Raw genomic sequence first — 12,330 nt, forward strand, 5'->3', positions numbered from 1 at the left:
GCAGACCCAATACTTTTATTTACCGGCAACCTCTAAATAATTTGGCAAATTTCTAATATGTGCTTTGTATTTTTGTTTTTTTAAATCGGAATAAGCGGGACTACACGGGGACATTCAGCAATTCTGCCTTCAATACGTCAGTAATCCGCAGCCACGGCCCGCTGAGCACTTCCCGCTTCACAAGTATGACGTCAGTTCGTGCGATTACATGGACGCAATTTCGATTATGAGTAGATGGACCGAAGTGATAATATATAATGAAATGTACCGACCGACTAAACTGCTCAGGCTCACTCCAGCCTGTTAACCCTATCCTGCCGTGTTCCGGACCGGAGTCGGGGAACAGGTACAGCTGGAAATTAATTTCTATCACTTCAGTCGGGTGGAGCTCGTCGCTACCCAATTTGGACCGGTAACCCGATTTGGACTGCGCATACGTATGCATGCATACTTCAAGAGTCACCATGGTACGGCCTAAACCTGACCCTAACAGTTGCGCACGAAAGTTAGCGTTGTGTCGTCCGTGAATGATTTATTCACAGAGACCGAATCTTTTAAGCAAACGTACAGAACCGAATCACTTCCTTAAGTGATTGGTTCGCTTCTCAGTTCAGTTGAGCCCGTGTTGCGGCTGAACTACAATCATTTTCCTCTGAGGGCGACTTTTCACCGTCATTTTAACCAATTGAGTTTCCAGATAAACTAACCTAAACGTAAGAGTGTCAGTAATGAGAAGAGAGTGACACTCACTAGCTGTAGCGGGTACTAGGCAGGAGCCACAGAGGGAGAGACAGGCTCAAGTTCAGTATTCTTATAAAAAGGTTGACTGCATTTCATACCAAAAAAGCCTCATGTACAATCAACATGACAAATAATGTCCACATACAATGAACAGATCTCTCTGTTCAGCCTTACTTACGAAAGCTAATCCAACAGGATCTGGTTTGGAGTTTACAACAGTTAAATAGTCGCAGGCTCCTCCCGCCAAACACTGAATGGTTTGGTCGAATATTTTTCGTGAACCGATTCTGAAGATTCAGTACATCTAAATAAACTGCCGTGCCCGTCACTAGTTCAAGTTCGCCTGTGCGCTCGCTCAACTATTGGCACTGTGTTCCAAATGTGCCACAAAACCAACCAATCACAGACCAGAACGACAAAAAACAGGGAATCGTATTTAACTTCTTCCGGTCTAAAAATGCAACAACACGAGGCAACATGAGTCCTGGAAGGAGAATTAAGATATCAAATAATAATATATTTCTTAAGATGAATTACAATTTGGCCTCACAGTGTCTGCCGATAAAAAATTTGGCCCTTGGACAAATGTAGTTGATGACTATGATGAAGGGTCTTTTTGATGAAAGTGGCTCTTAAAAGTTCTTAAAAAGCCTTAAGTCTTTGGCTTCATTTAACCTGCAGAAACCCAGGATTATGAAATAACACGATTCTGCCAAATTCCAAACATAGAATTTTTTCTTCCTTTTCCTCCCTTCATTTCATCTCATGGACACAAATATAAAAAAAAACAAAGAGCACCTTACACCATCTCACAAGTTCACAGTTGGCTTGTCTGCAGGACGAGGTACTAGTGACCAGAACCAGTGTTGGCCGCACCTTTCCTGTTCTGAGAGTGAGAAAAAGACTTTTTCCAGGCAGCAAACAGCGTCTCCACCTCAATCAGGAATGAAACAGGACGCCGGAGACGTAGATGGTCCTCAGGCCACTTTTGACCCCAACATACAGTAGGCAGATGTCACACTGATGGTCCTGTTCAGTAGGTTAACGCAAGGACAACATAGTAAAATGTGAAAACAGGTCAACACTTTATGAGTGTTAATATGCAAATGTAGAGTGGCGGGGTGGGTAAATCAGTGCCGGCAGTCGTGACTGACGGCTGAGGGCATTAAACAGTGACCAGGGCCGATAGGCAGGTAAACAGAGGTGCGATATGGAGCGTTTTTGAGATTTATGAGCTCCTGGTAAACAGTCTGGACAGAAAGGAGGGGGGCAGATAAATTAAAGATAAACAGGACAGATCAATTGAACTGAACTGAACTAATGCTGTTTGAGACGTGAAGGTCAGTTGTTTGTGTAATTTAGTCCAGGACATTTCTGCATCGGGAATTCTTTTTTGATTTATTTAATGTAATATTGTTATTGTTTGTGATACTTTTAAAGGTTTGAATTAAATAATGAAATGTGGCCTCATCCACTGACCACAATAAATAAATATAATAAAATGACCACCTAATATTTTAGCATTGATGTAAATAGACAGGTTCCAGCAGGTCTGATTGGTTATTTACATTACGGCGTGACAGATTAAGTCTATTTTCTTACGTTTATCCAGTGTTCACTTTCTTCAACGTCGTGCAAGACAGACACCTGTCAGCGCTTTCACACTCACATTCTAAAAAGCACACACACACACACACACACACGCACACACACTCAGACGGTGCGTGCAGTTGGCGGTTCAGGACCGGAAATGTTGGCCGGGCCTCCGCTGTGTTCGCGGCTCTTCTTTGGGTCCCTGATCTGGGACCTGCTTTGTGTTTATTCCTCATGGCGTTCCACCTTCAGCACCCTCTGCACGGAGCGCCGTCACTCGTCACCCTGACACTGCCGCAGAATTTGTGTAGAAGTGTGTGTGTGTGTGTGTGTGTGTGTGTGTGTGTGTGTTCTTGTTGCCCTTGGTGACGTACACAGAGTTCTTAAATGTTGTGGTGAGTTTAAACAAAAAGGTTAGAGATGAAAATCAATTTTATATAAAATGTAACAAAATGCACGATTCTTATACAGGTGTGTGTGTGTGTGTGTGTGCGTGTGTGTGTGTGTGTGTGTGTGTGGTTACAGCTGATCTTTGCATGACTGACCACAGGCATCCGGATGGCAGCAAGGGATTGTGGGTAAAGTCGTTTCTGCCTCCCTCTGGCTGGCCCTCGGCCCGGACGGCCGGAAAAAACACGGCACGCCGAGGTGGGCGTGGACCCCCTCCTCGGAGGAACAGCGGGGCCCTTTCAGCGGACGCCGGTCCCGCCGTGTCCACTTCGCCACAGAGGAGAAGCGCCTCTGCGTCAGCCGGGCTGTTGCTGGCGACGGGCGTCCGTTTACCCGGGCGGGTCAGAGGTCACGCCGCCACTGTTTATCTAAGGCTCAACTGTAACCTGAGGGTGTCTGCACGCCGCGAAAACCCGTTTACGCACACATTCACACCGGCAGGCCTCGTCGGCGAAGGACCGTACCGCCAGAACGGCGGCGAACAGCGCGTCCTGTTTACTGTACAAACACGCGCGCACAACGGGGCCATTTTACTTTACTTAGCAGACGCTTTTATCCAGCAGCAATTCTCGCTCGGTTTCTATAGATTAAGAGCCCTGATACGGCCGAACAATCAGGTTGTTCATAATAAAACTTCACTCACACCCGGACGACAGTCACATCCACTTTTAAAAAAATATGAAATTCTGTCCATTGCCGGCCGGTTCTATAGACAATATGATGTCGGTTTTGATTGATGTCTCTCGCTTGGTCCAGAGTTCATACGGTCGTGTTTTGGTTCTTTGCTATTCGTTTAGCACTCGGGATTTTGTGTTATATTGTTTTATACGGCACTATGTACGGTCCTTGGACTTTGAGCTGTAAACCATTTCAGTGTGTGTGCGCGTGTATGTGTGCGTGTCTTGTGTATGTGCGTGTGTGTGTGCATGTGTGTGTGTGTATGTGTGTGTGTGTGTGTGCGTGTCTGTGTGTATGTGCGTGTGTGTGTGTGTGTGTGTATGTGCATGCGTGTGTGCATGTGTGTGTGTGTATGTGTGTGTGTATGTGCGTGTCTGTGTGTATGTGCGTGTGTGTGTGTGCGCGTGTGTGTGTGTGTGTGTGTCTGTGTGTGTATGTGCATGTGTGTGTATGTGCATGTGTGTGTCTGTGTGTGCGCGCGTGTGTGTGTATGTGCGTGTGTGTGTGTCTGTGTGCATGTGTGTGTGTCTGTGTGCATGTGTGCATGTGTGTGCGTGTGTGTCTGTGTGTGTCTGTGTGTGCGTGTGTGTGCGTGTGTGTGTCTGTGTGTGTGTGTGTGTGTGTGTGTGTGGTGGGGGGGTAGTGTGGCACCATGGAAGACCCAGCTATAAACAAGAGCAACCCAAAGATGGCGGAACGCTGAGCAAAGTCCAGTAATAAACACACACACACACACACACACACACACACACATTCACAAAATCAAATATTCAGCGGTCAAGCTACACTTTGTAAGGATCAGGCGGGCAATTACTGTGATAATTGGCCCGACGCGTTCTAGCGAGGAAACTGGATAGTGCCGCCGACGTCCTCGCCGCTCTGAAACTATTACAGCAGGCTGAGCAGGTGTAGCAGCTCCGTCACACACACACACACACACACACACACACACACACACACACACACGCCCGTCAATCCACGGACAAACAATGCACAGAATGCAGCAAATAAAACACACGCGACAATACGAGACGAGCCCAACACTCCGGGAAGGGCGCGGACTATTTGCAAAATTCTGCCCGTATTCCGGACAATTCCACGCGTAAAGAATCGCTCGGCGTGCGGAATTAATGGAACATGAAGTGCTGTAGCGGTTAAGGAAGCGGCCCCGTAATCAGAAGGCTTGCCGGTTCGAATCCCGATCCGCCAAGGTGCCACTGAGCAAAGCACCGTCCCCACACACTGCTCCCCGGGCGCCTGTCATGGCCGCCCACTGCTCACTCAGGGTGATGGGTTAAATGCAGAGGACACATTTCACTGTGTGCACCGTGTGCTGTGCTGCTGTGTATCACACGTGACAATCACTTCACTTTCACGTTTAAAATGCACAACCAGAGCGACTTACAATCGGCAGTGACGGGGACAGTCCCCCCGGAGACGCTCGGGGTCGAGTGTCCTGCTTCGTTGTTTTCTTGTTCATAAGCTGCCACCAAACAATTGGCACGTAAACATAATTATTATCATTTTTTTTATGGAAGGACTTGTAATAAAGTAAAAGGGTTCAGAATCTACGCAGCTTAACCGCGAGTCTCGGACCTGGACGCGTTCTTGGTGGCCCGTCCCTGCTGCCATTAAACACACACACTCGCACACACACACACACACACACACACACACACACACACACACAGACACTTCCAGCACCCTGGGAGGTGAAACCCAGTCCACTGATAACCCGAGTAAACAGGGCCGCTGAGATTTCCCACAAGGCGAGGACCTGAGACAGCTGCTGATGGACGTCCTCGCCGGAGATGTGTCCCCCCCCCAGCCTCTGTTGTGGCAACAGCGGCGGGACACGGTGCGATTTTACCGGACGCCCTAGTGACAGGGACGGTCCCACCCCCCCGCCCTGGGGACACTCAGGGTTTCGGTGTCTTGCTCGGGGACACAGGACGGCAGCATTCAAATGACAAATGCCTGCAAACGCATCACGCACACATGCAAACAGGCTCGTCGGCGAGGACACGCCTAAAGAGCCTCGCCGCTCACGGCGCCATCGTCACGCATGGCGACGTTAGGTGGCAACCGTTCAACAAAAGGCCGTGAGTCACCGGACGCGTAACCACGGCCGCCGCAAGGAATTCTGGGGCCCTTTACCCACAAGATCATGAATTGTCACGCCCTTTCACCCCCGTGTGACTCACCGACACGTCCTGAAGGACAAAGCGCTGCCAGAAATGTTGCCATTTACGTTCACGGCGTTTATCAGCGTCTTACAGTCGGCAGTGACGGGGACGCCCCCCCCCCCCCCCCCCCCCCCCCCGGAGACACTCGGGGTTAAGTGTCTTGCTCAGGGACACGATGGTGGTAAGCGGGGTTCGAAATTGGGTCTTTGTGGCTACGGCCACGCCTAGAAATACCGTCACTGTTAATGCGGCCGATAATAACGGGTTCGACACGGGTCCGGTCCATTTGGAGGAACTCGGTTTGACCTTTGAACTTTGACACCCCGCGTACTGATAAACGCCGATCAGGTCAGGGCTGTTACACCAAAAAATAAAAACCTGCAGGCAACTTACTGAACGTGGCGAGAACCTGACGTCCATCAAATATTCATTTACCCAGAACCTTTACAGCAGAATGTCCCTCTTGTCATGACACAAGACAGACATAACACACTCGCACATGAACCAGAAGACCCAGGTTCAAACCCAGCTTAATACCATCGTGTCCCTGAGCAAGACACTTAACCCCGAGTGTCTCCAGGTGGGGACTGTCCCTGTCACCACTGATCGCAAACACGCTGATAAACGTCGCAAATTATTCCCGACTTTATTCCCACTTTCTGGGTGGAACTCGCCTTGCTGAGGGAGGGAGGTGCAGGGTGATGAAGCCACCATGAAGAAGGCAGGAGTTGAAAACAAAAACTTACCCTGACGGACGAACCCTGATGGACGAACCCTGACGGACGAACCCTGATGGACGAACCCTGCGCCGTCGTGCGTCGTGCGTCGTGCGTGTGGCGCTGCGCGCACCTCGCGGCGGCGGCGGCGCGCGCTGAACTTTGCTTCTCCGCCCGGTGTCCGCGCGTCGGTCGTCAAGGTTACCGGACCTCGGGGCGTCGGGAGCGCGCGGGCGGTGGGAGGGGCGGAGCTCGGGGCGGAGCCGAAGAGCCCGCGATGTTCCGCCCGTTTAATCGCAGGCCGCGGAGACAAAGTCCTCGTGTTTACAACACGAAGCGGCGAATTACAGGAATGCCGTCGTCAATTGCGAATCAGGTCGTAACATTTTATCTGTAGTCCACGTACGTGCAAAATTGGCCGAAAAATGTTGTCACGTGATTTACGCGTGAATTGACGGCGGCGGCCGCGCTCCGCGGGGCTCCGTGAAAGAGGCGCGGCGATCCGGAACATCGCCCCGGTTCCGGTGTCAGCGGCCGGCGAGAAGAGCCGCGCCGCGGGCAGGTGTGACTCCGCCGAATAAAGGAGCCCTAATGTGGCACGATGGTAATCGGAGGCCCGCGGGCGTTCGGTTACCGTGACGGAAATCGTCGTGTTCCTTCTAAATTCCAGGCCTCCAGAGCGAAAGGTAGCAGTCCATGTCCGAGAACCGGCAACAGTTCATCCGTAGCGGACTTTATTCATTATTAAAATTCACAAATAACCGCACTTTATTATTAATTTAAAAATCACCAATTAGTGCACTTAATTAATAATAAAAAACACAAATAAGCGCACTTTATTATTAATACAAAAAAGCACAAATTAGCGCAGTTTATTAATACTAACAAAAAACACCAATTAGTGCGCTTTATTATTAATAAAAATCAACAATAAGCGCACTTTATTAATAATGAAAAAAATCACAAATAAGTGCACTTTTTTATTAATAAAAAAAAAATAAAAAATCACCAAAAAGCGCACTTTATTAATAATAATAACCTCATCAACATCCAGACCAGACAAAAAGACCTACCGCACACCGAGGGATTACTTAAACCCTAATTAAGGTTCAATTATGGTTTAAACGTTGACTAAGGTAAGCCTACTTCAGTTGTAGTGGCATCCATAATTCATCCCTAACTTTTGTTTCATCCTCTGAGCACCATGGCATCGCCGGGCTTCCATAATTTGCCGTTTTAGTATGAAAATGTTGTCAAACAGATAATATAAAAACAAATCATATAAAACAAATGCATTTTCAGAAATCATCTTCGCTCAGTCCTGGTGAAAATACAGCAGCGCATCCCTTCACTGAAGAGTAATGACGTCATCCGGCGCTGGAGCAGAGAGCATCATGGGAAACGTTCAGCGTCAGGTGTACGCACTGCAATGACACAATAAATGAGTGACACACACACAATGCACATTGTTCCAGCTACGGATACTGTAAAGGGTTCCTCTTCAAAAAGGATGCCGGGGAAATGAAAATAGTTCTGTAGTAATCTGTGCTGTTCTTCAGTCAGTGGTGAAACTAAAATCTCCCAACTCTGTACAATAACGGAAGATCTCCTACAAGCAAGAGTCTACAGGTGGAGAACAATGTTGTATTGTGGCTCCACACAAGTCACGTAAATTCATCAGTAAACGCTTTAGGTAAATCGATATTTGATTGGTCTGACATCTGGGGTTTTAGAGAAGCTGCTGCACAGCACATAAACTGCACCAAACTCTCATTTCCCCTGCCTTCTCACTGGGCAGTTGCAGCATTTTATTTGCACTATTTGATTTATAATTTTACATTTGCTCTTCCTGGCTGCTGTAGGCAGGCACCCAGTCCTCCCAGGCACCCGGACTCCGCTGCAGAACCAAGGACAGATGTGGACACGTCTGTAACGTGCTACTGAAACCAGACGCTCCGGAATGAACCTCGGTACCATGTCTGTGTTCACCTGCGTCCATTGAATGGTTCGGACCCAAAGGCACGGGAATTAAGTTGTGGGGAACATATAAACTGAGTGCTACACACATCAAGAGGATTGTTGCCAGATATATATTGATTATAATGATTATCTTGTTACAGAGGCACTGGCCAGTGGGAGGGAAATTACGTAAAAGCTAGAAATACACCCATGTGTAAACTCTAGTTTCGATTTTGTCGTTTCACTCGGCTATTTGAAATTTTGTTTCGTGGGTCACGTGGAACAGGTTTGCCCGCTGGCCTATGACTCCAGCTGTAAGATAAGATCGCCCGGAAGCGAGCGGTCCTTCTAATGTGTGAAGGTTGACCGGTGACCTCTGACCTGGTAAAACGGGCGAAGGTAAAGAAGCCCAGCAGGCCAGCGACGGCGTATCCACTCAGCAGGACGCCGTTGGCGATGAGGTCGGCGCGCGTGACATAGGACTGCCACACGAGGAAGTAGACAGACAGAACCACGGAGAACACGGTCAGGCAGAGACTGGCCCCGATGGACGTCTCGCTCTGCAGCAAGATCCCCCGGGCGCCTGCAGGGACATGCCGCGCGCTCAGAACAAACTCAGTCAACGTGCAGTCCCCGCTGCTACACACTCACCGCAGTAGAGGCGCGCCGCCTCCAGCGCGGCCGCGGTGAGGAGCAGACACACGTCCAGCCACAGGTTGGCGTCGGGATAACTCAGCACCTGACCTGAGCGGGACAGACAGCGTGTCAGATCGCGCCACAGTAACAAGGTCACTCCTGGCCTCACCAACGAAGCTCTCGTACTCTTAAAGATGATCAGGCTGAGCGTGGCCAGGAAGTAGACGAGGAAGTAGATCGCTGACAGGTGGTACACAATCTGAAGCAGAACCGAGGACAGCTGCAGACCAGGTTAAGGGCTGGAGATCTGATGTCACACAATATCTCTCTCACACACAAACACATTTACATTTATGGCATTTGGCAGACGCCCATATCCAGAGCAAGTTCCATGCTACCATCGATGAAGAGATCAATTCTGGTTCACTAGGACCCCCAACTATGAATACAATCTTTTTATTCACTCTGTTGTAGTTTCTATACAAAAATTCGACAATAAGAAGGTTACAAGTTCATCTAAATATTCTAAATATTCTTTAAAGAGGAAGGTCTTGAGCTGCCGTTTGAAGGTGCTCAGTGACTGAGCTGTTCTGACCTCGAGGTGAAGTTCATTCCACCACCGATGGGCCAAGACGGAGAAGAGTCTAGATGAGCGTCTTCCTTTTACCTTCAGAGATGGAGGGACCAGCCGAGCAGTACTGGAGTGTGAGGTATAATACGGGCTGTGAAGTAGGACGGTGCTACTCCATGTTTGGCTTTGTAGGCCAGCATCAGTATTTTGGATCTAATGCGTGCAGCTACTGGGAGCCAGTGGAGGGAACGTAGCAGTGGGGTGGTGTGGGAGAATTTGGGAAGGTTGAAGATCAGTCGTGCTGCTGAATTCTGTATTAGTTGTACACATTACCAGCACCAGTGCACTCTGTTTCATATGTAAATTAACAAAACATTCTGCAAAGCCTATTTTTTTTGTATCTGTACTCCAGCGCCCCCGCCTGGCGGAGCGCAGAACTGGCGCCGCCCAGCTCCAGTTCGTCAGACCAGAGTACCTGTTTAAAGTTGGCCCCATGAGCAGGACTATAAAATATGTATCAGCGCTGTCCCTGGTTTGGGTGACGTGTTGATGCGAGCTCCCTCGTTAATCTCTGCGATGAAAGGATACCGCCACGGCGTTGCCTGCAAGAGTGACACCCACAGATTGAATGTTGGTCGCTCGAACGCCCCCACATTTTTTCACGCAATAATAAATGGCAAAAACGCAATTCATTAAAAAAAACAAAACAAACAAAAACAGTTCTAGAACCTGACTGGATATGAATTCTCAAGAATTCAATTCCCATTTTGTTTATGTTTCTTTGGGGTGCGTTGCTATAATTATTAGCATCCACTGATGTTCTTGTTAATAAATGGTTTAAATCGTTGAATACGCCGTTTCGTATTACCGAGTTTGGTCGCCCCCTATATTCTGAGGCTTAACAAACGCAGGAGGGAGTTGTGGTAGCACAGACACACGAAGACACAGCGAGATGAACTTGAAGTAGCAAAGACGCATAATATTTTAACCAAAAAGGCGTAAATGAAGTGTAATAAACAGCAGAGTATCTATAGCAACGCGTACCCGCTGTTCGAGGCGCCATCTTTCACTCGCAGGTTCCGGGAAACCCCGGAGCGCTGGAGGTGTGTAGCGCCCCCTGGCGGACAGGGGTGGTTCAACTGTGCAATTTAATTTCAATTAAAGTATACAGCATGAGGATCGGAGTTGCACAGTTAGAGTTGAATTTTGGAAGAAGATACAAAAAGGAATTGAACAGGCGTCAAAGACTTATTCTCGAGGCGCCATCTTTTACTCGCAGGTTCCGGGAAACCTCGGAGCGCAGGCAGTGGTGGCCTAGCGGTTAAGGAAGCGGCCCCGTAATCAGAAGGTTGCCGGTTCTAATCCCGATCCGCCAAGGTGCCACTGAGGTGCCACCGAGCAAAGCACCGTACCCACGCACTGCTCCCCGGGCGCCTGTCATGGCTGCCCACTGCTCGCCAAGGGTGGTGGGTTAAATGCAGAGGACACATTTTAAGTGTGCTGTTGTTGGCAGCACAGAAATCAATAACAGTGTGAAAGTGAAGTGCTTGTCATTGTGCAACACTCTGCTTTTCCCCTTGGTGAGCAGTGTGTGGGGATGGTGCTTTGTTCAGTGGAATCAAATGCACCTTCTGATTACGGGGCCGCTTCACCAAATAAACCTCTTTTTGTGACTTATTTACTTTCACAAACATTTCTAAATGGAGGCCGCATGTCTAGGTTCTCGGTTTTATTCACTCGGGTTTTACACTCCTAATCAGCCCATTAAGGCCTGATTACTCAGGACTCCATAAAAGGTGGTGCTGCGACGTTAACGTGAACGCTTGCTTTAACTTCTGTGCGTCTTTTCTGTTCAGCTCTGTTCCTTTTGCCGGTTCTGTTTGGATTTAGAGTGAAATCCGGTATCCCAGATATCCCGTTCCCGCGCTTCTTTCAGCCGTCAGCCCTCAGTCGTGACAATCACACCTTCTTACAGCCTCCCTTTTTTTCCTTTGGTAGCTCGGCCATTTGCTCATGTAGGATACTCTGACTACTCCCAATAAGGCATTTGAAGGCTCTGCTGATGCAGAAGTGTGAACCAGTAAGGATGTGTGGCGCCTGAATGGAGCTTTGTTAGTCTGGGTGTGGCCATCGTTTGTGACTCGCTCAACCACTGGAATTGGTTCAAAGCAAAGAGAGAAACGCAGCAATTTAAGGGAAACGTCCCTTCTGCTGGATTCCGTGGGATGTGTTTACAGCCATAACCCACTTCCTTCTGCTGCATAACATTTAAACAGCACCGTAATTATAATGAATACTAAAAAAAATTTCTCAAATAAAGACAAAGATGCACCGACTGATACAAACTGAACAGATAATAACGTGGACCCTTAATGACTACAGATTTTATACAAAAAAAAAATAATTATATATATATATATATATATATATATATATACACACACACACACACACACACACACAGTACAGGCCAAAAGTTTGGACACACCTTCTCATTCAACGTGTTGTCTTTATTTTCGGGACCACTGACGTTGGTAGATTCTCACTGAAGGCATCAAAACTATGAATGAACACATGTGGAGTTCTGTACAAAAAGTGGAGACCTGACCTCCACAGTCACCAGACATGAACCCAATCCAGATGGTTTGGGGTGAGCTGGACCAACAAGTGCTAAACACCTCTGGGAACTCCTTCAAGACTGTTGGAGAAGCATTTCAGGTGACGACCTCTTGAAGCTCATCGAGAGAATGCCAAGAGTGTGAAAATCAGTAATCAGAGCAAAGAAACTAGATTATAAAAC

The 12,330-nt window shown here is 48.2% G+C and overlaps 1 protein-coding gene and 1 long non-coding RNA gene across 3 annotated transcripts; one reads left to right on the forward strand and one right to left on the reverse strand.

Annotated features, from left to right (window-relative positions):
- Positions 1 to 6,632: 6,632 nt before the first annotated feature.
- Positions 6,633 to 9,390, forward strand: LOC114767078 (uncharacterized). Its single transcript, XR_003742888.1, has 3 exons — positions 6,633 to 7,050; positions 7,667 to 7,781; positions 8,227 to 9,390. It is a non-coding gene; the product is annotated as an uncharacterized LOC114767078 (long non-coding RNA).
- Positions 7,332 to 10,623, reverse strand: LOC114767077 (transmembrane protein 80-like). Of its 2 annotated transcripts, XM_028958602.1 has the most exons (6): positions 10,575 to 10,623; positions 10,119 to 10,132; positions 9,146 to 9,239; positions 8,975 to 9,067; positions 8,705 to 8,906; positions 7,332 to 7,788 (listed from the first exon to the last, which is right to left on the reverse strand). In XM_028958602.1, the coding sequence occupies exons 1-6, from the start codon at positions 10,591 to 10,593 to the stop codon at positions 7,776 to 7,778; spliced, it is 435 nt and encodes a 144-aa protein (XP_028814435.1). In that variant the 5' UTR covers positions 10,594 to 10,623; the 3' UTR covers positions 7,332 to 7,775. The 2 variants fall into 2 exon arrangements, with proteins under 2 accessions (XP_028814435.1, XP_028814434.1); XM_028958601.1 differs by lacking the exon at positions 7,332 to 7,788 and having other exon boundaries at positions 7,832 to 8,906.
- Between the last annotated feature and the right edge of the window lie 1,707 nt (positions 10,624 to 12,330).

Source organism: Denticeps clupeoides, chromosome 17, assembly GCF_900700375.1.
Source record: "Denticeps clupeoides chromosome 17, fDenClu1.1, whole genome shotgun sequence".
Taxonomy (NCBI): Eukaryota; Metazoa; Chordata; class Actinopteri; order Clupeiformes; family Denticipitidae; genus Denticeps; species Denticeps clupeoides.